Source organism: Meles meles, chromosome 15 (assembly GCF_922984935.1).
Source record: "Meles meles chromosome 15, mMelMel3.1 paternal haplotype, whole genome shotgun sequence".
NCBI classification, from domain to species: domain Eukaryota; kingdom Metazoa; phylum Chordata; class Mammalia; order Carnivora; family Mustelidae; genus Meles; species Meles meles.
In genome coordinates this window covers 23,211,852-23,238,495 of record NC_060080.1, presented here as the reverse complement: position 1 = coordinate 23,238,495, position 26,644 = coordinate 23,211,852, and the positions used below count along the sequence as shown (strand labels likewise).

At 47.7% G+C, this 26,644-nt stretch overlaps 1 protein-coding gene across 1 annotated transcript in view; it reads left to right on the top strand.

Moving 5' to 3' along the window:
* ALK (ALK receptor tyrosine kinase) overlaps positions 1–25,626 on the top strand; it is a 680,782-nt gene extending 655,156 nt beyond the window's left edge. The window contains exons 24-29 of the mRNA XM_045978692.1: positions 4,676–4,773; positions 8,180–8,272; positions 10,792–10,893; positions 19,564–19,698; positions 20,408–20,498; positions 22,669–25,626. Of these exons, the coding sequence (XP_045834648.1) occupies positions 4,676–4,773; positions 8,180–8,272; positions 10,792–10,893; positions 19,564–19,698; positions 20,408–20,498; positions 22,669–23,355 (1,206 nt within the window). The 3' untranslated portion in view covers positions 23,356–25,626. The remainder of the gene's footprint in view (positions 1–4,675; positions 4,774–8,179; positions 8,273–10,791; positions 10,894–19,563; positions 19,699–20,407; positions 20,499–22,668) is intronic.
* Positions 25,627–26,644: the final 1,018 nt, after the last annotated feature.

Below are 26,644 nucleotides of genomic sequence, written 5' to 3'. Positions count from 1 at the left end.
TCGCTTTCACCCGCACCCACCCATCCCAGGTGAGCTGGTCCTGCCCAAGGTGCCCCCAAAGAGGGGATTTTACATGTTGGATGATAGCTCCCCAGAGGGAGCCATGGCACGTATCTGTGACCGCAGCTTCCCTGGGGGTTTGGGAGATTTGCTGGGCATTGGGCACGGATTCTTAGAGCCACCAAAGCCAGCTTAGCCAGGTGGGGATTGGGTTGACTGTAAGAAAGGAATGGCCATTGTCATGGGCAGGGGGCGCTGTTCCGGTAACGCTCATGGGATGAAGGATGGAGGGACTGGCCAGTGAGCATCGCTGCTGGAAAAGTACACACACCGAAAGACGGTGGGTAGAGCTGTAATGTTCTTTTGGATTCAAAGGCCTGAGTTCCCCCTGGTCCATTTGTTCAAACCCCCTGAGACTCTCAGGGCTTCCCTGAGACCTGTTGTGTGCCGGCGCTTGGCTGGGCGTTCGGAGTCAGACAAGGTCTCCGTCCTCTCTTCCCGCCATCCCTCGGGTCCAGCAGCTCCATAGACCATCAGAACCGAAGGACCTCTGGCTTCGGACAACGGGTGTGTGGACACGAAGTGACAGAACCAATATGTATAGGGGCAATGGGACAGAACAGATGCTCCAGCCAACCCCATCCCATCATGGAAACAAAATTCATGAAAACCTCATTTGGTCCCAGGACCCCACCTTCTCGAGAAGGAAAGAGTCATGTCAAAATAATTTACAGACCCAATCTTTATTCAACAAATATTTATTGAGGGTTTAAGATACGCCCGAAGCAGGCTAATAGCTGTCTTTGGTATCCATTGATTCAATCAATAATGACAGAAGCCATTAAGGGGTCAGTAACCTCCCAATTAAAGGCAGCAGTCATTAACCACAACAGTGTCTGTACCTATTTGGAACATGGCAATGCCCATGGATAGCAGCTCTGAGAAGATGCTCCAGACACAGGAGGCTCCTGGATCCCAGAGATCATAGTGTCCAGGTGAGAGCCTCAGCTTTGGGCTCCGAGATTGCCAGACCAGTTCTGGCTCCAAAATGCATTTGGGGATTTGGTGCCAGTGAAAAGTCGGCCACATCAAGAGCCAGGAAATACGAGGCCCCAGCAGCAGGAACTTCTCATCCTTTTTGGCAATGCTGCTTTTTGTTCCTGCTTCTTCCTTTCACCTTTCTCTCTTGTTCTTCTATGCATAGATTTGAAATAAGTCCCTATCCTGGGTGCTTCTGGCTGGCTCAGTCAGTTAAACATCTGACTTTTGGTTTCAGTTCATGATCTCAGGGTCCTGAGATTGAGCCCCGTGTCAGGCTCCATGCTCAGCAGGGAAACGGCTTGAGATTCTCTCTCTCCCTCTCTCTCTGCCCCTCCCCTGCTCACTCACTCGCTCTCTCTCTAAAATAAATAAGTAACTCTTTAAAATGCATCCTTATTCTGTTTTTCACTGGTGAAACAGTTCCTAACCCCTGTCCTGTGATTCTTCCCCTCTAAATGGCCCAGGAGCAGCTACTTTAGGAAGGAATAGAAACCAATATTATCCTGCATTTTATTAGTATATACGTTACCCTTTGGGAAAAGCCCCTCAGAAGCTGTAACCAAAGAAATCATTCTCCTTCACTGGGCCTGTTTTCTCACTTGTAAAAGTAGGCTCTTGGTCTAAACAGCGTCCCTGAAGGGAACACTGGCACCCCGAGGAGCTACGTGCTCACACGCATGCTCGAAGGAATGCCGTGGTCAGACACTCGTGGTCAGAGAGCCTTGCTCTCCTATTGATTTTGACATCAGTGTCGAACAAAGACGGATAATTCCCGAGCTCAGGGAACCAATCTGACCCAGGAATTCCCAGGCCTGTTTGACCAAATTCCATCCCACAAGCCTGCCTTGGGAAATACTGAGCAAAATCCTCTCTGAGTACTGGACGAGGTCTATGTCCATGACCGTGGCTGCCCAAAGAATGACAGCTGCCGAAGGAAGTGCCACACTGAGGGGCAAATCGTTGAAACAAAACAAAACAAACAAGCAAAAACAACAAAAAACCCTGATTCCCACTCCTTCTTTGCCCAGGTTGATGCAGATGCCACCGGACACACGAACTATGCTCTGCATTGCTGGTTCATCAGTTTGACACGACATCTAAACCTTCCCCAATTCTCCGCCAGATACACACACACACACACACGCACACGCGCACACACAGCTTGCCAGCTACCCGCTTCTGTGCCGGCTGATTAGTGGAGCAGTTAATTTGCTCTGAGCCGCCGAAGACAGGGAGCTCAGATAAACCTGGCCCGTGGGTTAATGCCTGGGAAGATTTAGTCCCTGCAGCAGCCCAGGCATTCAGACATCAATGGTCCTTGCTTCCTGAGTGATGGGGGCTAAGACACAAAGACACTCAGGGGAAGCTATGGCCAGTCCTCTCTTAGAGGAACAGAGCATTTTCCTGGAGAGAGAGAGAGAAGATATTTCTAATACTATAGCAAAAAGGATTAATATTTCCCTTGGAAATGTATTACTTTTTCACCCCCAAGAGATGGGTACTCTCTCCCAGTGCCCAGTGGTTCTGACCCTAATCAGGTCCTTAGAGAAATCATACATAGGGGCCGTTTGCTGAGACTACCGTGGTCCTCCACGCAGCCCACCGTGACTGCACACCCCTTCATGAAGGATTCACTCTGGGCCTCTTGCTGTGGGTCCTTGTAACAATCTAGCGAGGGTGATAAGAACACGCCTCTTTCTCAGATGGGGATACCGGCTTGGAGAGAGGCAAAGCAATTAGTCCCAGGCCACGCATAGAGGCATGAGCAGAGATGAAGCCCAGGTCAGCCCAACTGGCCACTGAACTACGTTGCTACTGCATTTGTGGGCCGTATTCTGAGTCGGCTGTACTCAGAATATGAGTACTCAGGCCGTACACAGTACTACGCCCTGTGCCCATGGATTCTCCATCCCTCCTCAGACATGTTATCCTGAACAGCCCAGTTTTAACTCGTAGGATCCTGCCTCCCCCAACCCAGATCTTTAAAGCCCCGCTCAGGGTCATTTCAGCTGCCTGCTATTGGCTGTGTGACCTGAAGGGAATCACTTAGCCTCTCTGAGCCCTCAGCCTTCTCCTCTTTAATATGGAGATACCCTCTCTTCCCCACAACCGCACAAGTTGTTGCATCAAAGGAGGTCATGTGCATGACTTGCTGTATTGCATATAAGCCACTGCCTGATGTTCCGTGGACAGACAGCATTCCCTTCTCTAAGTTGTCTCCCCCAGAATCGAAGCGTGCCCTAGAGCAGCTCACCTCCTCTCCGCCTCCCCCAGATCCATACTATTGCTCCAAGGAGTCCCGAGGAGGCCTTGAATCTGGGGCAGAGAAAACTCCCAGCCGCCGTCTGGGTAAATCATAGTTCAGCTGTCATCGACCAGCCCACCCCTCGGTGTTCCCTGAACTGCTGCCGTGGGCTGAGCGTCGCACTGGGTACCGGGAAGTGGACACTGAAATCCCCGCTCGGGGACCTCACAGTTTACTGTGACTTTTGCAACAGCAAAGTGAATGTGACACTGAGTGATAACAGGCTACTGCAGACTTTGGGTTTTAAGAAGGGCTGTAGCCTTCGGGAAAGGCTGCTAGGCACCCAGCAAGGCTGCGGAGGAAGCCAGGACAAGCTGCACCCCGGGGGTGGGGTGATCTCTCCTTTTGCACCAGAGACTTCATAGAGAAACACTTGATGTCACTCTTCACCTGCCCAGCATTTCCTGAAAACTTCTCTTTGTCAGTCCACTGTAGGTCTACAACTGCTTGAAGAAGATTATCTCTTTAAAATTTTTAAACGTTGATGGGGCGCCTGGGTGGCTCAGTGGGTTAAGCCTCTGCCTTCAGCTCAGGTCATGATCTCAGGGTCCTGGGATCGAGTCCCACATCCGGCTCTCTGCTCTGCAGGGAGCCTGCTTCCTCCTCTCTCTCTCTGCCTGCCTCTCTGCCTACTTGTGATCTCTGTCTGTCAAATAAATAAATAAAATCTTTAAAAAAAAAAAAATTTTAAACGTTGAAACAGAACACTTAAAAAAGAGAAACACCGGGGCGCCTGGGTGGCTCAGTGGTTTAAGCCTCTGCCTTCGGCTCAGGTCATGATCTCAGGGTCCTGGGATCGAGCCCCGCATCGGGCTCTCGGCTCGGTGAGGAGCCTGTTTCTCCCTCTCTCTGCCTGCCTCTCTGACTGCTTGTGACTTCTCTCTCTCTCTGTCAAATAAATAAATAAAATATTAAAAAAAAAAAAGAGAAACACCTATCTCCCCTGATTTCTTTGCAGGTTTGTTTATAAGTTCGGGAGGTTTGAATGTTTGTGGAGATTGAGATGGAAGAACGAGCAAAATACACGGAAAGGGGGCGGGACACCTGCCCCTCCTGGGTTGCTCTCAGCCCGGCTGCACGTTGCACGGACCTTGGGGGCTGTGAACTTGCAAACACTATGCACCCCCCAGAGAAACGGGTTCGTTGGTCTGGGTCGAGCCCCGGGCATGTGTGTTGAGAGCCACCGCGTGATTTCTGAGGTGCAGCCGGGGCTGAGACCCAGCGGGACGGGGCGTCCCTGTTCGCTCCTTGTCAGCTCTTAAAGCCCGCGTTGCAGATCTTCTCTGCCCATGAGCTTCTGGTCAGTGGACGGCTTCTGTCTCCCCACAGAACCAGCCCTCCTCCCTGGCCATGCTGGACCTTCTGCATGTGGCTCGGGACATTGCCTGTGGCTGTCAGTATTTGGAGGAAAATCACTTCATCCACCGGTGAGTCAAAGCAACCCAGCTCGTCCCTCTGCCTTCTGTGTGCTGCCCTGCGTGTCTCCAGGGCCCAGGTCCGCCCCCTGCAGAGTACAATGGCAGGTCTCTCTCCAGACTTGTCTGCATGACTCAACTTCACCAGTCTTTAAGATAATTACTGACCCTGTCAGGGCTTCATTTACCCCACATGTAAAATGGGTATCATAAAATATCAGTCCCGGTGCTGGAGATGAGATGAGCTGTTCTTGACCTTGTACAGGGATTCCTGCCTGCACCTTGCAGTCCGCTATCACTTTAACGTTTCTCCCGTCTAGAAAACCGAGCTCCTTAAGGGCAGTTTGAGGATCTCCTATTTTCACATATTTGACTATGGGTGACTCGGAGGCAGTGTCCCTCCCTGTTTTATTTATCTTCATACCCCTGTTACATCGCAGGGCACAACTAATGTCTGTTGGATACAGTAATTTTTTTTCAAAATACTCTGAAATGAAGCATGATCTTTTTTTTTTTTTTTGCTTCCATACTTCATTTCCTCTATTCTATAGGACCCTTACGTTTAAATGGCGTTTGATTGGGACATCAAATCCACGTGTAATGTTCTAGACATGATAGATAATACGTATTTCTTTCCATGTGGATGTTGATGACTTTCTCAGCTGACACCTTGATTCTGAAATCTGAGAAGTCAAATAGATTGTTAGGCTCTTTGCAAAGCTCTTCCTAATGATATGCTTCTCCGTTAGTAAATACCCGCCTGGTGAATGAACAATCACTTTTTAATGCATGTCTTCAAAGAGTATAAGACATGTTCGAAATAATTAGAATATGTAAGTACAAAGCAGGAAATGAGAGAAGCTGTGTGAGTTCAGAAATGGAAAAAGCACGTAAGCAGAGAGCAAGCTATGCTTTCCGCCCTAATAAAAATGGAGGAATTAAAGATCAAGAAGGGCACTCGCCTGGGCTCCTAAAGTCGTTCCTCAAACCAGGCAATAAACGTTCACACCAGCATATCCTTCCACTCCATCGCTTCGGTCTTCAGGTCTTCCTCTTGATCCTAACTCTGTCCAACTCGCAGATCTTCTGCTTAATAGAAACAACAGGAGTGAAAAAGGAGCTGGGACCAGTCCTTCAGGTTCGCCTCCAAAGACACGCCCTCTGCCCCAAAGCAGCCCTGCCATTGTTCTCGCCCTTTCTGTGGTGCCCAGAACTTTCCATAAATCTCAGCTCTGGGCTCCATTGCTGCTCAGACAGGACAAGGTTGTGCTCTTCTTGGGATTCATTCTTGGCTAGAGCCATCTTTCCACCTGCTGTCTGTGTCCTCTATATCTGGACTCACTGGAGAGCGAGCTGGGTGGTCACCTTGGTGACTCCGGCCACCTGCCTTCCCTTATCCCCGAGATCATTTCTGCTTCCTCGTCTCCACCCCATATTCATCACCAAGCGTCCAGATTCTCTGGCTGAAGGATCACATTCTTCTTTCCTCTGACGTTTCAAAACCTGCTTTCCTGAAGTCATGAGACTTGTCAACTACATCCGGTGCTCTCTTCTTATAGATGATGAGAAAACAGGATCACAGTCACTCCAGGTTCTTACCACTTCCACATCTGTACATAGTTACCAAAGGTCAGAACTTCATTCCAGAGTAATCATTTATTGCTACTTTTATCTTTTTTGAGAAGTGAAATTGTCAAAGACCAAATCAGGAATGTAGGATCTGCAAAGAGGATCTGCTTTATAAGCGAAAGGCAACATCGAACAGAAATTGTCCATCCCCAAAACACAGCTTTTCTTCTGGGCTGACTGACATTAGGAAAGCATCTTTCACACCTCCTCGCTGGCCATGAGCTCTATGCCACGCACTCCCATGGCACTGTGGCCTCTCATGCTCCCTCCTCCACCGACGTCCGCCTCAAGATTCTCCCAGGTTCCCGTGCACACACATCTCCAGAATTCAGAGTGGAACTCCTTTCCCAGATGCACAGGCTCCCATCTTTCTATTAGATCTGTTTCCTTTGGACATGGTTTATTGCCATTTCAAGAATTATGGGTCGTTCTACCAATTCTTGGTGTGTTCTCTGATAACACGTTCACTTTTTTGCCATTAAATTCAAGATCACTTCTTTAAGCAAACATTTCATGCGCATCAGCATAAAGACCTTCCTGGAGATATAAATATTGTTTCTGGTCTATTTCAGTGTATTTCTCTTGAGAGATGATGGCTATATATCCTACTATTTTTCTTCTTTTTGATGTCATATATGTTATGCTTTCATAGTTTTATTAGGGCATTTTATGCACCATTGGTCCTCAAAATTCAACTGAAACCCTCTGTATCAGGTCGGTGGTATTAACAACACCAATTTCCCTCTCTGCCCCACTCTTCTGGTATCTTAAGTGTCCTAATGACCCCCGCAGTCCAGATCCTATTTCTTTTCCCCATGTCCTCATTTCTCCACCAAAGATCGGACCTTTGGGAAACTGGTTGAAAATAGGAAAATGCTACCTGTGCCCCATAAGAAATACTTTTTTTCTGCCCAGGACTTCAATATTATTAGAGACTTTCTCTAGACTTTCTAGACTTTCTCTAGATGCATCCTTCATTCCCACATGCATGTCAAGAATGGGTAAGCCGTTGATGAGTGGATGAGGCTTGGAGAGTTTTGATCATGCCTTCCAGGCATGCTACGGGAAAATAGGCCATCTGGAGTGCAATGGCAAAGAAGACACGATAACTTTATGACTTGAAAGAAATGATTCCTCGGCCCCAGAGCTGTGATGCATACAGCTTAGCAAAGGCATTTGTGAAAATCATGGATGTAAGAAGAATAGTAGCTTATTTAAAAAGAAAACTAGAATTACTGGGGAACACTGTGACCTGCTTGAACTTGGTATCATGGAAGTCATGCCCTCCCAGAACACTCCCCCAGGAAACTGGCAGAAACCAACAGCAGTCTGCACAAAACAATAACCTGGGCCAAATGGCATTTCTTATGTCCTTATACGATTTTCTTTTAGCTTAAGTTTTTTAATAGAACGAGAACAGCGCTCTATATCTTCTAGGGTTGTTGTGATAATCTCCTAGGAAGCACTTAGAACAATGCTTAGTACAGAGTAAAAGGCCAATAAATTCTAGTTCCTATTATCATTACTTTCGTTATTATTATCCCATTAAACATTTTCAATCATCTCTCCAAATCCTTTTCCACTCGCCTGTTAGTTCTGAGGGCTAGAATGGCTCTAGCTATTTGTCTCATACTGGAGTGTAATGTAGTAAAGGAAAGAGAGGGCAGAGAAGGGAACTATTTGAACTTGAGATTGGAGGTGAAAATCCCTGTGACGAATATTACCTGTGTATCTTCCCAGAAATAAAATTAGGAAGTGCATTGTGTCTTTCCTCTTTTTTTCTTCCCAGGGACATTGCTGCCAGAAACTGCCTCTTGACCTGTCCGGGTCCTGGCAGAGTGGCCAAGATCGGAGACTTTGGAATGGCCCGGGACATCTACAGGTGAGTAAAGATGGCGGTTACCCATCAAAGCCCCACCCCCTCAAGAGAGAATGGGACGTGGCTGCCTATGCCCTAAGTCATCTCTGGTACCGTCCATTGGCCACCTAACATTTCCTTAAGGCCTTTTCTAGGACATATGGCGCCTCAGCTAGTGCACGTGCCTGGTGTGATCCTAATTCTAGGATCACAATGGCTGCCCTCACTGACGCCATGTTCTTAAGATCATCATCTTTCTGGTTCCAACTCTCTAATCCCAGAATGTTCTCAGGCACAGACTAACCCGGATACCTGATATGGAAAAAAATCTCAGTAAGGTTTTATTTCACCCCTCTCCTCAATACTCAGGAATTCTAAGTGGACTTGGCTTCCATCACTCCAGACAGGAGCACCCCAGAAATGACAGCAGAACGGCTGGTTCCCCAGTCTTCTCTGCCGACCCCGGGAGCCGCAGGAGGGGAGTTCAGAGCCCGTAGCTCAGCTTCATCTCTTTATCCCTGTCATAGTCTCAAGGGCACGTTAAAAAATAAAATAATTTTTCTAATTAAAAAGAAAGCTCTTCTGCTGTCCTTTCTCTTCCCTTCTCTTCCTTCTCTTACCCTTCTCTTACCCTTCTCTTCTCTTCCCAACCCTTTCTCTTCTTACTCTTCTCTTCCCAACCCCTCGTTTTGTTTTCAGCTGATTATTTATGACCGTGACTGGCTGTGTGAACTGAGCAAGTCACTCGTTTGCATGGTCACTAACTACCCACCCCCCAGTCCAGGGGTGGAGCGAGGAGAGATGGTCACAAAGAGCTTTCACTCTTTGGAGAGTACAGGGGACCCCCAAAGTTCCCTGGTCCCCCATAGAACTGGCAGCGATCAACACGGGAGGGAGTGTTGATGGCACCCCATTCCTGCAGGGTAGCAGCACTTGGAGGATCGGGGACTCAGCTCTCCCTTCTCTGTACCTCTCAGAGGCTCAGTGCCCCTCCCCCTCCCTTCTCAGAATACCCAGGATCCCCCTCCATTCAACATATGAAAGTTGCAGCAAGTTGACTCAGCGAACAAGCCCTTCCCCTCCATCCTCAGCTCTGACGGCTCCCCTGCCCTACATTCACCACCCCAACTGGCCCACAGCCCCAGTGTCCCCACACACGTGTGTGATGTCATGTGTCAGGAATGGTCTTCCAGAGAATTCCTCACCACTCAGCTCCCTCGGCCCCCATCTGTGACGTTCTTCCTGTCCCTCACCCCTGCCTCTGTGTCCCTGAGCTTCACACACACCTCCATCACCGTATGTGTTCATCTCCACCACAGGTGTCTGTGTGTCTGTTCCTTCCACTCCACGTCGGGGCGAGAGAAACTGTGACTTATTCATGCCCTCAGCACTCAGCGGAGTAAACACTCAGTCCAGGGGTCCCCCTTTATCTGCGGTTTCCCTTCCCCAGTTTCAACAGTGTGGTCTGAAGGCAGGTGACCCTCCTTCTGACATACCATCAGCAGGTCAAGAGTCACCTAACCTCATGTCCCAAAGCCTGTGTCCCTGGGCTCACTCCATCCCCTCACACAGGCTTGTTACCATCTCACATCAACACAAGAAGTAGGGTAAGGACAGGACGGGAAGATGTTTTGAGAGAGAGACGCCCCATTCACATTTCTATCACTGTCCTGTTAGACCTGTGCTGTAGGATTCATAGTGTCCGTTATTAATCTCTCCCTGAGCCTAATTTGTAAATCAAACTTTATCATAGGCATGTATATAGGAGAAAATCCAGGACCTGTAAGATCTGGTATGATCTGTGGCTTCAGGCATCCACTGGCGGTCTTGGGAGGCTATCTCCCATGGATGAGGGGAGACCATTGTCCATGTTTGCTGAAGTCGTTACTCCGGGCTGCTGGTGGGGAGCTGCCTCCCGAGCACACCCCAACAGGAGAACGCAGGGCTACGGGTGAAGCTGGCTTCAAAGGCGTGAGCTAACGTACTAGTTTTTGTTAGTGATGTCGTTAACGTTCATGATAAAATCTGATCGGTCACCTCACAGCTTGGGAGGCAGCTCTGCCACCGGCCCTGCGTTCTCGGCTGGGGTGTGCTGGGGGCAGCGTCCCTCTGGCTCCCCAGATTACTTGCTGAGCTCCGCTATTGAACGAAACACTGCATGAGTCCCACGGAGGACCCAAAGCAGACAAGACACAGGCCCTGCTCGCGGTCCCCCCAGGTCGGATCTTCCGTGATTGTGGGCCATCGGGCCCCGGCTGGAGTACTGTTAGTCCTTGTGAGCTAGAACACTTGAAACCCATCCAGGGAAACGCGCCCATCTGCTACCGGATACTCTGGTATTGCAGTGGGCCGCTTCCTGTTAAATGACACCAAAGTTCTCCCCTTCATTTTCAACCACCTGTGTGCCCCTAGTCTCTTCCCAAGCCCTGAGAACCCCTCACTCATCTCAATCCTGGAATGGCCGCAGCCCGTGGTCACCGGGCAGAGCTCCTACTCGGAGCCCCCGTCCAGGACCAAGCGTGGGTCTCCTCTTCTCCCCACAGAGCCAGCTACTACCGGAAAGGAGGCTGCGCCATGCTGCCCGTCAAATGGATGCCTCCAGAGGCCTTCATGGAAGGAATATTTACTTCCAAAACGGACACATGGTGAGTCTTTGCGCGGCCGTCCTGCGGGTCTTGCTGCGGGCCTCACGCTAGTGCTCTCCCACGCTGTCTCACGGGGAGGGGGCAGAGGAGGCGCGTCCACGCACCTCTGCACAGGGGCTGTCGGAGGCGGGCGAGGATCCGAACCCGCAGAAAGGCCTGTGGGGCACAGATCGCTCCCCCCACCCTGAGGGCTCAGGCGTCGCCGAGACTCTGCCCTGCTGACCAGTGTCCAGGTGACGCCGAGTCCCCTCGCCGGAGACCACACGTGGAGAGACGCAGGGTTTGGGTTTTTTCCTCCTAACTCCAAAGTTGGGTTTATTCCAGGAAGACAACGTTGAGATAAAACTAGAAAAATTAATCAATGACATTCTCTCTGCCAACAGAAGAAAGGAGAAAATAATTATCAGCCCAAAAGTGCTGAAGGCTTAGGGGGGGTGGGACCCATTCTACAGGTACAACTGAGAGTGGGAAACACCGCACGTGAGCTCTCCAGAACTTCCTCGTACTGCATAGCTGACACTTCGTGCTCCCAGACCAACACCTCCCCACGTCCCGCTTCCTCCTGCCCGTGCAACCTCCATCCCGCCCTCCGCTTCTCTGATGCCGCCTCGAGGGGACAGTGTGCAGCAGGTGTCTCTCTGTGCCTGGCTCGGTCACCCAACATCAGGTCCTCCGGATTCATCTACGTCGTCGCAAATGGCAGGATTTTCTTCTCTTTGAAGGCTGAATAATATTCCGTGGTTTATACACATGCCACGTTTTCTTTATCCACCATCTGCCGGTGGGCATTTAGGCAGCTTCCACACGTCGGCTGTTACGAGTAACCCTGCAGTGAACACGGCACTGCAGATCTCTCTTCGAGAAACGGGCTCTGTTTCCGCTAGCTGTAGACCCAGAAATGGGAGAGCTGGATTGTAAGGTAGTTCTGTTTCTACTGTTTTGAGAAAATCTCCATACTTTTTTATATTCTACAATCTATGAGAGCAACACAGAATTTGAAATGGCAGATTAAATCAGTGCTATCTGCCAAATACACGTGCGTGTGTGCACACATACACACGCACGCTCACACATGTGCACACGCACACATGCTCACTCACCCACATGTGCACCCATGTGAACATGCGCACATGCACGCGCACACGCCATGTGCACCCATGTGAACATGCACGCATGCACACACGCACGCGCACATGCACGCACACGCATGTGCACACACACACATGCTCACTCACCCACATGTGCACCCATGTGAACATGCACGCATGCACACAAAGCACACGTCCATACACACACACACACATGCACACAACACAAAAGGAAGTCTTCTTTACTTGTCTAAAAACCCACAGGGACAAAAGTGACAACAATGACAAAAATTTGGAGACTGGGTGGTACCTTACTTAGGAGACTGGAAAGTTGATATCGAGGTCCAGATACAACCTGGTTCACCCTGCACAAAAGCCCCGGAAAGGCCCAGAAGCTGAAGGTGCCAGGCACCCCTGGCCGCAGAGAGCAGCAGACAGGAAACTCAGTTACAGGCGTATTTAAAAAGTAAGCAGATCCCTGGCCCATTCCCTCACCCCCATCTCTCCTCTACCATCGCACAAAACCAGGGGTTCCCTCTGCGAAGAGACAGAACTATAGCCTTTCTGGTCTTGGGCACATTAAGACATCACTGAGGATGAATCTCTGTTAGAAACAGGGATACATATTTTTTTAAAAATAGGGCTCTGCAGACACCATGATTTTATCCCAGGATACTGTGCTGATTTTGGACATCCGGCCTCCAGAGCTGGGAGAAACCACACTCCAGTGGTCTCAAGCCACGAAGTGTGTGGCGATTTGTTACAGCAGCCACAAGAGACTGATATGCCCGGGAAATGCGCAAGCCAGCTGCCCCTCAAGGGACAGGATCCATAAGAGCTTCCCATCGGCTTTGCACTGTCCCAGTCATAAAATAAAAACAGCCAGCCAAGAACCCATGAAGGCTTGAGAGAAGAATCTAATCTGAAGGAAACAAACATGTAAAGAGGGAACCTGGGAGGAAGAAAAATACAAATCTTAGGAAAACTTGTAAAAACCCTAATAACCTCAGAAAGATAAATTATTGCAACCATAATCTAAGGATGAAAGATTTTTTAAACCAAGGTTTTTAGAGAAAAGAGTTCTTACAAGTAAAAATAGGAGAGAGCGCTCAAGGAGATGGCACGTTAGTCCCCTGAAGCTTGTGTGACTGCACACAGCAACGTCAGGTCAGGGGATCAAGGTCAATATCAACAATGATCGATCTTGTTGATGGCGTGTGCCCTTGATATGATGTGATGAAAATGACATTTAACCTCTGTGGTCTTTCTCCCCACACCCAACAACTCTCGTCTAATTATAAGAGAAGCAGACAAATCCCAAGTGGACATTCTACTAAAGCCCAGACCAATAATCCTCAAAACTGTCAAGGTCATCAAAACCAAGGAAACCCTGAGAAGTTGTCACAGTCAAGAGTAGCCTAAGGAAACATGACAAGTATGTATAATGTGATATTCTAATGGGGTCCTGGAACAGAAAAAGTAAATTCGGCAAAAGCGAAGGACATCTGAATAAACTGCAAGTTGTAGTTAATAATGATCCCTTAATATTGGCTCATTAATTAGAACAAATGTACCATATGAATGTAAAAGTAGGGAAAACTAAATGTGGAGTATGTGGGAACTCTGTGTATTATCTGCTTCATTTATTTACAATCTAAAACTGTTCTCAAGAAATTTATTTTTTTACTATGATGATAGATATGTAAAAGTAACAGAAAGCTCAGAAGACAGAGTTGAATAAGTCTTCTAGAAAATAAAACAACTAGAGGCTTCCTGTGTGGCTCAGTTGGTTAAGCATCTGCCGTCGGCTTAGGTCATGATTCCAGGGTCCTGGGATCAAGCCCTGTGTGGGGCTCTCTGCTCAGCGGGGAGCCTGCTTCCCCCTCTGCCTCTGCCTGCCCCTCCCCTTGCTTGTGCGCTCTCTCGCGCGCTCTCTCTCTCTCTGTCAAATAAAATTTTAAAGAAGAAGGAGGAGGAGGAGGAAGAAGAGGAGAAAACAACTATATGCAGATGGGATATATAAGAAAGAAAGGAAGAGAAAATTAAGAGGATTAGACAATTACGTCCAATTAGCTGACAAATAGAAATCCCCAAAAGAATGTACAGAAGAAATGAAGGGAATAAAAATATCAAAGAAATAATTCAAGAAGATTTTCCAGAACAGAAAAGCATACATGTCCGGAACGAAAGCATCCACCAAGTGCCAAGGTCAATGGATCAAAAGAGCCACAGGAAAGCATGTCATTTCAGACCGATGGTGATCATGATTCTGTAAGCTTCTAAGGAGAAAAAGAAAATAATTGTAGTAAAATATGGTCAGAGATAAAATGGCATCGAATTTCTCAACAGCAACCCAGGAAACCAAGAAGACAATGAACAAAAGTCCCCAGATTGTGAAAGCCTGTGTGGAAGTAACGTCATGAGATGGCAGAGCCCTAGTGATCAGAACCCCGTCTCTGACCCGCGTTTGTCCACGTGAGCAGGAGCCTCTGGTGTTTTAAGTCGCTGAGATCTGACTTACCCAAACCCGGTGGATCTCACTGTGGTCCTCATATCGACAGCACAAGCATCACGCAGGATGTGTTAGAAACGCAGGTTCTTCGCCCCTACCTCACGCCTAATGGAATAGAAAGTCTAGGGGTGAGGCCCAGGAATCTGTGTTTTCAGGAGCCCTCCAGGTGATTCCAGGTGCACCGAAGTTAGGGCACCACCCGCTGCCCTATCCAGATGCAGAGAGTACGTTAGGTAATTGGGTAATTGTTCTGAGCACTTGTCCCTCCTGTGAGCCAGGAATCCTACTTCCAACGGTCCACATTAGACGGACGTTGACAAAAATGGCCTCGGGCAAGGATGCTCGCTTGCAACGTGGTTTGTAATAGAGAAAAAGCACAAAGCATCCTACGTATCCCTCAAATGGGGGATGGAAAATAAACTGTGGTTTACTGATATCATGGGAAAGTCCCTAGTGGTATAAAAAAGCACCCCAGACACCTGTATCAACACGGATAAATCTGTATGAAACCTTGGGTGGAAGAAAGAGAGACAAGTTCCAGAATGGCAGAATATCATTATATGTAATTTTAAATACAAAAATCAAGTCTGTAATACAGATTCTTTACTGTTTATGCTTTCACTACATTGTAAAAACTGTGAAAACACAGATGGGAAGGCTGCATTCTAACTTCAGTGGGGGAAGGGGAGAGAGGGAGGAGGAGAGGAGGGAGGATGGGACTTTACTATATCTCTCTTATTTCTTCCAAAAGAGAAGGAGACTGGGCATCTCAGTATCTAAATATCTATCAAATTACATTTTCTATTGAAAGTTTAGATTGTTTCCTAATTATTTCCTAATTAAAACACTTAAAGACACAGGTAAATTGCATAACCTCGGATACTGATGAGGGCCAGCCAGACAAAAAAGAGTGGAGGGTTGGGCACCTGGGTGGCTCAGTGGGTTAAAGCCTCTGCCTTCGGCTCAGGTCATGATCCCAGGGTCCTGGGATGGAGGCCCGCATCAGGCTCTCCGCTCAGCGGGGAGCCTGCTTCCTTCCTCTCTCTCTGCCTGCCTCTCTGCCTACCTGTGATCTCTCTCTGTCAAATAAATAAATAAAATCTTAAAAAAAAAAAAGAGTGGAGGGTTGGAGGGGCCCCGGGAGGGAAGCTTCTTAATACAAATAGCGGGGAAGGCTCCATGGAGGAGGTAACAGTCCAATGCCTGAATGGCAGAAAGATGGAAAGATCTGGAAGATCTTTCCAGGCTGAGGAGGAAGTCAAGTATAAAACGCCAGTGGCAGGAACGAGATGACTGTGTTTGAGGAATGAAAACAAGTTTTCACGGCTGGAACTAGTGAGCATGGGGCCAGAGGTAGGTGAGTGAGAAGGGCAGGCAGGGGCCAGCCATGGAGGGCCCTAGAAACAAGGTTGAGGAATGTGGGTTTTATTTAGCACACGATGGGATGCCCCCTGAAAGGCTGAAAGCCAGAGTTTGACAAGGTCTTTAAATATACATATATAATATCACTCCGGCTGCCGATGAAGAGAGACTGGAATGGGACAGGGGAAGATGGGGAAATCCTACCCATGTTAAGAGAACAGAGAGGCTAGGCTTAGTGGTGGGGCATGGGCGGGGGGGGGGGGGAGGTGGCAGGTATTAACAGTGGCAGGATTCAAGCTCTGTCTTGAAGGTGGCTGACAGGGCTGATGAAAGTCGGCCGTGGAGTGGGAGGTGTGGAAAGAGTGAGATCAAGGATCAAGAGATCAAGATCCCAGTATTCTATGACTGCTAGTTGCCATCACTGGAGAGAACAGAGGGGGTGGGTCGGGTGTGGAAAGAGCTTTTGCGCAAGTCCAGTATGAGATGTGCCTGTAAGACGGGCCAGCGGAGACGTTGAGTGGACTTCTGTTTTGTGAGTCTGAAGCTCCAGGGAAAGTGCGAGAGAAGTGGAATCAGCAGGCTGCGTATGGACATACAACACAAGCTTTTTTTTCCCCAAGTGCAGCTGACCTGTAACGTACAACATAGCGATTGCACAAGTCGACACACGACGCTGTGCTCCCACAACCTGGCCGCCATCTCTCGCCGTAGAGCCCTATTACAATACCATCGACCTATTATTCCCTCTGCCCTACCTTCATCCCCGAGACTTACTCATTCTGTAACCGGAAGCCCAATACATTTTTGGCTCCCGGTTTTCCAATAACTGTGCTCCGCCCTCTACCACACCTCAAGACAATCTTCCAGGTGTGAAGAAAGGAAAATAAAATGGAACTTTAAAAGACTGATAAGCACAGCACAACTCGTGATTTTTAAAACCTTTTCATCAGATTAGCTTCTTTGATGGAAATTTTTAAAGTAATTTAGGCAGCAACCACTTAACCTGTTTCTACAATTTCAAGCAAAGCAAGTTTAATACCAAGAGAAGGAGAGTGGGATTTTTTTAAAAAAATACTTGTTTTTATTTGACTTTGAATGCTTCAGTGCAAAGCTGTGGCCCTATTGCTCCTAATGAGGACAGGCTTATAGGTGATTAAAGAACCATCTGGCATACAAAATACAGATTTACTTGATCTGTGAGGTTGCTAGACAAAATAAAAGATGACCAGTTAAAATTGAATTTCAGATGAACAGTGCCTAATTTTTTAGTATAAGTACATCCCACACAATATTTAGGAAATACATATATTCTAAAAGCATTTCTTATTTGTCCTGAACGAATTTGCCTGGATGTCCTGTATGGTTATTTGCTAAAGCTAACAACTCTCCCTACCTGAAATCATCAAAGTTCTATGACCTGCACTACTTCTTGTCCCTTTGAACTTCAAACCAAGAAAATAAACATCTATTTGCCATCTGTATGCTGGATACAAAAAAACATGTATTTTGCCATCTGTATGTATATCTCTCAAAGGATACTACAATCTATTTCCTCTAACTATCTAGACGGGCAGAAAACAGATATCTGGAATTCTTGAAGCCTTGCTGCCAGGCCTTTGCATGATTTTTGCTTATTTTGTTTTGCCTTGGAGGAAAACAAACCACCAAGCAGAGAAAAATAATATATGTACCAGGCAACTTGTAGGTACCAGAACCAAGGATCTAATAACGTATTCCAGTCTGTTTCAGATTAATTGCATAATAACCTCTGCTTCAGCCTTCTCACCTGAAAAATATGGAAAATATCTTTGCCCAATGCTCCTCACTAGAATCTTTGAAATTTCACCGAGCTGATGTACTTTTTGTCCCTTTGGATATGGAGGAGCTGTAGTTCTCTCCAATTTTTGATAAAATATTGATTAACATCCAAAAACTACAACCTGATACAAAAACAAAGACAGATGTGCTTTTTTTTCCCGAAAAGCTAATAATGTAATTCAAAGTTTAAAATTAAAATTTTAGGGGCACCCAGGTGGCTCAGTGGGTTGGGCCTCTGCCTTCAGCTCGGATCATGATCTTGGGGTCCTGGGATCGAGCCCCACATAGGGCTCTCTGCTCAGGGGGGAGCCTGCTTCCCCATCTCTCTCTGCCTGCCTCTCTGCCTACTTGTGATCTCTGTCTGTCAAATGGATAAATAAATAAAATACCTAAAAATTTTAGCCAAAATATGAAAGGAGATAATTCTGAAACATATTTTAAAGTTCATTTAAAATAAATAACAAATGAGAATTCAAGTGTATTTCTTTAAAAAGAGAAATAACCCAAAAAGTGCCTACCAGGTATTAAAGCATAAATATACAAAAAGTTAACATAGAATGGTCTCAATGCAAGAAACAGACTTAGGGACACCTGGGTGCCTCAGGTCATGATCCCAGCATTCTGGGATCGAGTCCCGCATCAGGCTCCCTGCTCAGCAGAGAGAGCGGTTGTTTGCAAAACAATTCGATTCAGAACACTTACCTCACACCATGTCCCAAACTAAGTTCTCGGATCCAGCTGAGGAGGAAAAACAAGTACAAGAAAACAGCAAATACTCATCTAATCTTTAGTGAAAGGAGGATTGCATAATCTGTAAAACAGATGAAGGAAATCACAAAGAAAAAATAAATTTGGCTACCTAAACACAAAATTGTTGGTAGTTTTAGCAAGGCATTGATAGAAGTACTTCCATTTTGAATAAAGGTGAACATCTCTGATAAAGTATGTCTACAAATCAAAAAGAAATTGGATAAATACGAAACAGTATGTAGCTACAAATGGGCAAAAGATACAAACAATTCATGGAAGGGAAAAAAAGCAAGTCAATTAATAAATACTTGAGAAAACACTCAACTGTGTTAATTACCAAGTCGATATAATTTAAAAGGTTCTATCATTTTTTTCCCTTAAAGGTTCTATCATTTTTTTCCCTTAAAATCATTCAAAGTTGTCATTTTTGATGATACTCAGTGTTGGTGACTGTCTGATGCTTTCACACACAATCCTGGCTGCTCGTGATCAGAATCACACTTGGAAGTGTGGCAGTGGACAAAAGGTGTCAAGAATTTTTCGATGTTCATTTTCTCTTGGTCTAGTAATTTGATTTGAATTATCCTAGATTTTACTAGATTATCTTAATCCTAAATTTGAGGAGTTTGTCCTAAGAAAGTTGTCCTTTTAAAAAATGCATCACAGATTTAAAAGATGGTCCTCAGTCTTTTAAATATTTTTAAAAATTGAAGACAGTATGGAAACGATAAGGCACATTATGGCACAACTACTCAATGGAATGTTTTATGGCCATTTCAGATGTTTCTATGAGCACAGAAAATGTTTATGCTATAATAGAAATTGCAAAAACAGTCAAGGTTCCATATTGCGTTTGAAATAGAACTGCAGTTATGTAAAAGAAATCTAAGTACAGAAACTTGACCGGAACAAAAAAATAACATGCTCATCATGGTTATCTTTTTGTGGAGCATCACCTGTGGCCACTTTCTCATTCTTTTAAAATTTTTGTTGTCCATATTAAGAATTCTCAATCGCAGAAGATCGTGTAATTTAAAAATTTAAATCTAATTTCTGTGCATATGTGTGTGTTTCTGTGTGTGTATGTTTGTGTATGTGTGCACATATGGACCCATATGATCTCTTCTGTCCTGTGCGCAGGTCCTTTGGAGTGCTGCTGTGGGAGATATTTTCTCTTGGATACATGCCATACCCCAGCAAAAGCAACCAGGAAGTTCTGGAGTTCGTCACCAGCGGAGGACGGATGGACCCCCCTAAGAATTGTCCTGGGCCCGTGTAGGACTCTTTTAGGAACATTTCTACCAGTTGCTAAAGACAGTTTTTCTTTTCAAAAAATATTGCAGCCACACACACTTCTTTTGGTTTTAAGATGGAGGGGGCAGATGGCTGACCTCCTTTAATATGCCCCCAGATTAGGAGGAGTATGTCTGTGACTTCAGTGAGGGGAGTTAGTCTTCCGGCCCCTCGAATGCAGTAATGACATGCCTGAAAAGTTATCCTCTGTCGGGGTGGAGACTGTGGACTCACTCCCCAACACCCCCTGGGAGTCTGTGTCTGGGACTCTCTCCACCCCCTCCCCACTCCCATGCTATCCTGCACCATCTGTCTCCTTTGACTATTTCCATTCCCTGCATTTTCTGCTGCCCTGTCTGGCATCCCTCACCTCCTTCCCACAAGCAAGGCAGATGGGAAATAGAATATTCTTCCCCGGAGGTGACTTTAGTTCGGAAATGGAATGAGAGGAGCCATATTTCATGTCAATGCCAGGATGTCTGTTCTGAGCTCTGGTGTTCTAGCACCTTCACACCTGGGCACGATTCCTCGGCCCATCAGCAGAGGGCAGCAAAGGCCAACCACATGGGACCTAGATGGCGAGTCGCTCTCCAAGACAGTGCCCCCTTTCGTCCCCCTTAGAGAAGTGCTGGGAAAATGTACTCACCCCTCTTTCTCCGGGTTTTAATGAGCGTGTTTGCTCTTCTTTCAGATACCGGATAATGACCCAGTGCTGGCAACATCAGCCTGAAGATAGGCCCAACTTTGCCATAATTTTGGAGAGGATTGAATACTGCACCCAGGTATAAGCATTTTCCCCCCGGCCAGCATTTATATGGAAAAGATGGCAAATACCAAACTGTGAAAGGAAAGTTAAGCCAGCCAGAAAATTTGAGTTATTAATGATCATGAGCGTGATTGTCGATCTGTGAAGTAAGCTGAGTGGTGCCTCAGTTTGCCCATTTTGTGTATCAGTGCCGGCTACTGCCTCTTCCTTCGCCAACACATGACGCAGCTGCAGACCTCCTAATACTAGAAGGGAGTCAGTTCACCTCCTGAGTAGCAACTAAATCCCTCCTGGGTAGCTAATTTTTTTTTAGGCAAAACTGGAGCATCAGAGAAGTATGGAAAACACGTGCTCTCAAATGTTCTCTTGTGTGGCTAGAGAAATAATAATGTGAAATATTTCCCAGTATAGAATTGTTAAACTGGATGCCCAGTGACAAATATTAGAGGGACTCGAGGAAGGAACAAGGTAAGCTGGAGAAATTTGAACATCACCTATAGGATTCGTGCAGCGTCTATAACACACAAATCACTTTTCCTCATTTCATCCTCAGCGAGGTTCGTAAAATATCCCCACTTTCCTGATGAGTTGAGGCTTGGAGAACCTCTCTACAGTTTCCTGGCAGTACCGCTGGTCCCTATGCGGATCCTTCTCCCATTTCCTTCAGAAAGGACTCTAAATTCTCCTTCATACGCCATTTTGGCAGACCCTGCCTCCTGCCTCAAGAAAGAAGCAGCCGAGAATTCATTCCCCCCTGCCCCCGCCTATCCGTGCATGGACCCCCATTCTCACCCCCCCACACACACGTGTCAGTGGAGGGGGCGGCCCTCTCCCTCAGAGGAGCCCCTCAGCCTGCACCACCAGCTGCCCCTCAGGGACCCTCCCTCCCTCCCTCCGGCACTATCTCCCCTCCACACCTCGGCTTCTTTCCCTCTCTGGGCTGTCACTGTGCCAAGGCGTGTGACTCTGGAGAGCATTCCAGAAGTCGGACAGGGAACCACTACCTCCCCCAGATCGCCTCATCTTGGTTGGGACCGAAGCTCAGAAGGGAGGGGACTGGCCTTTACCTAGAGGGACTTTGTCTGTCAGGTTCTGTGGCCCCTTCAGAAAACTTGCTATCCGGCGAACAACATCTTGGGTGATTATACTGTAATACTAATGGCCTAGACCCACTTAACTATATACACTTTGGAGTAATTCTTCTCCCAGGCATATAACATCCCTCTTAAAAGCAGGCAGGTCTGTACAAGCATATTTTGAATGATTCCCCATAGAGAATGAATAATTAACAGGGAAGGAAGTAAAGAATAAGAGAATCAGAAGGTAGTGGTTTTTATTCTTACACTCTTTTTATTGATGACAACTGGACCAACGCGCTCTTCTGCTACACTGAAGCAATGGTTTTCCCAATTTGCATAAAATATTAATGAATGAAATTCCCCCAAGCTTAAGTTTTCCTTCCACAGATTTTCTTCAGATCTCTGGCAAATGCTTCTGCTGTTCTGTGCTACCATCCATTGCTATAAAAATGATCTAGCACAGACTTGGTTTCATAAGGGGCGTTCCTCACAGCACGGCTGTTCCTTCTGGGCTTCAAAGGGTCTGGTCGGATCCGGACCAGATAAAGCGCGGCCGTGCTCCCTGCACGCAGAATGGCACGATGATGTCACACAGGGCACGTGATCAAGTGTCGCCCATCCCAGCGTGATGACGTGGGAGGTAGCTAGGGAGAGAAGAGGTAAACCTTGTGAGCCAACACTGCGTGTCTCCTCCCTGCCCCTCCCCCATCCCGCGTGTGCACGCACACACACGTGAGGTCACAGCCTTTTCAGTGGAGGGGATTGGATTGGGAATAAGACTGGAATAATTTTTTGGACGGATTTTTAATTTTTCTAAATCCATGAATCTGTAGGATTTGCCCAAAGGCGGTCTCTGGAAAGCCACTCCCCTGTGCCCAGACACCCCTAGACAGGGCTTACCCTCCACGGTCTTCAAGGATGAGGACGGCTCCCCATTCCTCTCCTATTCCCCAGTGTCTATGAATTAATATATTCCCAGTGAACACCGGATGGTCTCCTCATCTGGAAGATAAGTCTGGATGAGACCTCGCTGAGGTAGACCCTCCAGAACCAGCACTTTTGGTCTGTGATTCAGCGTCTTAATCTGTTCATTTCTCCCGCTTGCAGGACCCAGATGTGATCAACACTGCTTTGCCCATAGAGTATGGGCCGCTCGTGGAAGAGGAGGAGAAGGTGCCCATGAGGCCCCAAGACCCGGAGGACATCCCTCCTCTCCTCGTCTCTCCCCCACAAGCCAAACGGGAGGAAGGCCAGGACCCTGCTGGCCCGCCCCCCCGGCCTTCCACATCCTCTGGCAAAGCCGTGAAGAAGCCCACGGCGGCCGAGCTCTCTGTCCGAGTCACCAGAGGGCCAGCCGTGGAAGGAGGACACGTGAACATGGCATTCTCCCAGTCCAACCTGCCGTCAGAGCTGCACAAAGTCCAGGGGTCCAGAAACAAACCGACCAGCCTCTGGAACCCCACGTATGGCTCGTGGTTTACAGAGAAACCCACCAAAAAGAACAATCCTCCCGCAAAGAAGGAGCACCAGGAGAGGGCACACCTGGGGTGCGAGGGAGGCCGTACTGTGCCACAGAACGTGGCCGCTGGCCGACTCCCGGGCGCCTCTCTGCTCCTCGAGCCGTCCTCGCTGACGGCCAGCATGCAGGACGTGCCCCTGTTCCGGCTGCGTCACTTTCCGTGCGGGAATGTCAACTACGGCTATCAACAACAGGGCTTGCCACTCGAGGCCACCGCTGCCCCCGGCGCCGCTCATTACGAGGACGCCCTTCTGAAAAGCCAGCCTGGGCCCTGAGTTCCACCCCCCGCCCCAGCCCGGCCCCTCACTTCTCTTCCTTGGGAAGTCTGAGCCCCACGGAGGAGGGACAGGTCGTGGCTTCTCCAACACCAGAGACCAAACGTCCCTTTTCATTTCGTGCCAACTTGTTTTCAAGTGCCCCCTACACAGCTCTATTTTCAAAACGCTTTAGAGAAAGGTTTGGAGCATGGGTTCATCTTATTCTTTCACAAAAAGACGACGACATCGCAGGGACAAGTGGTGACTGCAAGGGCCCCGGTTCGGTGGCAGGAGGTTTCCTGTGCATGGTTGATGCCCGTGTCCTCCTGCTCCTCTCAGATGGGGTGTGTTCTGTTCGGCGCGGTCCACACTAGCTGCTCCTGCGTCTCCGAGTTGGAGTCACGGGTGTTTCCTGACCTTGTGGGTGTGGACCCGGACTGCGCGAGGCGGGGAGGGAACAGAGACCAAGGCGTTAGTTACTTGTCAGGAGCTGGCAAGGGGGAAGCCGCTCTTTACCGGTAAAGGAAAAAATCAGACAACTAGCGGCAATGTCCCTTTAGGGGACGTCTGGATGCCTCCCAGTGTGCCGATTTCGCCGGTGATGGTAAACACGCGAGGACTAGTTACGGTACCATAGAGAAAACGCACTTACATCCATCAGAACGGAAAGCAGATATTCCGCGGACTTTGAGGATGATAACGACACGGTTCCAGAGATTCAAACATCCTGTCGCTATACCTCATGCCTTAAGAAAACTCTCCTATGAAAGGGGCTCGGAGTGCGAGGTTTCCTACTGGACTGAAAACTCGAGATTTGAATTCTTAATTTAAAACTTCCCACTAATTAAAATCAACTCTGATCATTTAAAAGCAAAAACTGTAAGCAGCAGTGGCACATCGAAGCACAGATACAGGTCCCTCCATGGGCCTCGGCGTCCACCCATCCCGGGCCCAGATCTTCCAACAGTTTCCATCACGAAGGTGAAGCACAGGGAGATTCCAGCTGCAGGGGCAGGCGGGTCACCCAGGCCCTCGGTGGTCCTGCGAGGTGCAGTGTCCGCCCTTCCAGCGCGCACCTACCTTCTTCCCCCTGCAGCACGTGATCCCAGCGTACATGGGAACACGGATTTGCTCACGTAAGGCCCAGCGTCCTTGGTATAGCTACCAAATGCAGACGGGAACAGGACTCTCTGTCTGGGTGGCAAGGGAAGGTTGGGCGCTGGAGAGCAGAGACCGACACGGGCACACGAGAGTGGGGGCCCCCAACGTGGGTCTTCCCAGATGACACTGATTTCCATGAAAAAGAAGTGGGAGTGGGTTAAGCTTTCCACACACATACTTGCGCAATAAGGCTTTACCAGTGACCTCTCATTTCATGTTTGCTTTCTGCTTCTCCCCCGTTCCTTTGCTCAGCTGCTTTCCCGGTAGTAGCTGTGCAGAAACATCGCACTGGGTGGAGAGCATTTTCCGTGACTTGCTCGGCTCTAAGCATTCCCAGGCAAAACGACTGTACATAGTGTCCACCTTTCCCCCTGCCTCCTCACTCTCCCCTAGGTCACAAGCATCGGTGCAGATGTGGGAAAGTCGTTCTGTTCCAGGCCAATACTGGACAAGCGTCCATTCTGTCGGAGGCAGATGCCTCACCCTGGTCAGGGGTCCTGCACATCTGGAAAAGCACTCACACCCTGGACGCCACTTTTCCTTTATCCTAACTGCCAAAAATATTCTCACCAGACCACCGATGATGCTGAAACGTCAACGAACTCGTCTCTAAATAACCCTATCAGCGAAGTTTTGGCCCTTGCCAGGCGCAAAAGTAAATAGTCTAATTATATAAACATCAATCTAATTCATAAACCACTAGCGGGGCCCAAGAACGATGCGTCGAGAGACACTCTCCTAAAGGCCGATGACAGAGGAACTGACAAGAACTGAGAAGAACCGTTTCATTTTATATCCGCGACACCAGTAACCAGTTAAACAGGGAGCATGCTACCCGGTGAAGTAGCCAACTCTTTATTGTCATTAATGGGGTGGGGGGGGATCGTATCCCTTCCTCTTCTTAAAAACTACAAATCCATTACATTTTCAGGTTGTGCCTTACTACCACTGAGTTTGATTTGCTGATTCTAATTGTCTTCATTGGTATCAATTTTCATGTAAATGATAGTCAAGTCTTCAAAGCCTGTGTACATGGATAAGTAAATAAACAACTCCACACTGAGATATCATGACCTCAAGATGTTTCATTTAATTCGCTGGAAGCCCTAGGTATCGCCAGGCCATTAACCCAGACTGTTGGCCACTCGGTCACACCCTAGCCACGTGGCTGTGGCAATTCATGTAGATGCTGTGGATTCTCTGACTTACTAATGCTGACGAAGAGTCCTACCTAGAGCCCAAACAGGGACAATTAGAGTTTATAGAAGCCATGTTAATGAAACCATAAGCTAGAATAATGATTTATGGCCCATGTATGTAAGGAAGCTCATCAAACATGCACAGCCCTAACCCTGGGAAACTGGGAATTTGTAAGGGAATGACCAGTTTAATATGTGGCACCTCAAAATCACAGCACATTTCAAAAGGGCAGAATATTAAGCTTAATTTTTCTTAAAGACTATGATCTACTCAGTGGTCAAAAGACTGGATTCTCTCCCACCTGTTAGGTTGGGAGTCCCGGCTCTCCTTGGGGTATCAGTCCTGGCTGTCCCCATGTCTCCACGTACCATGGGGAGAACGGCTTCCCTTCCTCACGGCCCCTCAGGCAGATTGCAAACTGTGTCTAAACACAAGGACTCCCTCGTGCATCCCTTCAATTCCCAAGTGACTCAGGCTGGGCCGGCGGGGAGAATTTCAAAATTCAGAATGTGCCTATGCGTCCCTGCCTCTCTACCACCAAAGTTCAGTGGGAGTTCTTGTACCCACCAAAGCTCAGTGGGAGTTCTTGCACCACCAAAGCTCAGTGGGAGTTCTTGCACTCACCCCTCTGGGCCTCTGGGTTCTCCCGGGGGCGCCATATTGGATTACATCTGGCACTTGTGTAATCACAGGAGCAAAAAGCCTACTGGCCCCCAGTCCTTCTCAGCTCAAAAGAACGAAAGACTCTACCACACTTAGAACTGTTTAATGTTAAAAATAAACATCACAGAAAGGAAGGTATTTAATCAGCCTGAGTAATTAAAAAAAATTCTGGCATCTTCGTATAAGATGACAAACTTGGCAAAGGCTCTAGCCATAACTTATTATGTAACTATATAACTATATAATAACAATGTAACTTTACTCCACTAAGAAATTCTAAATG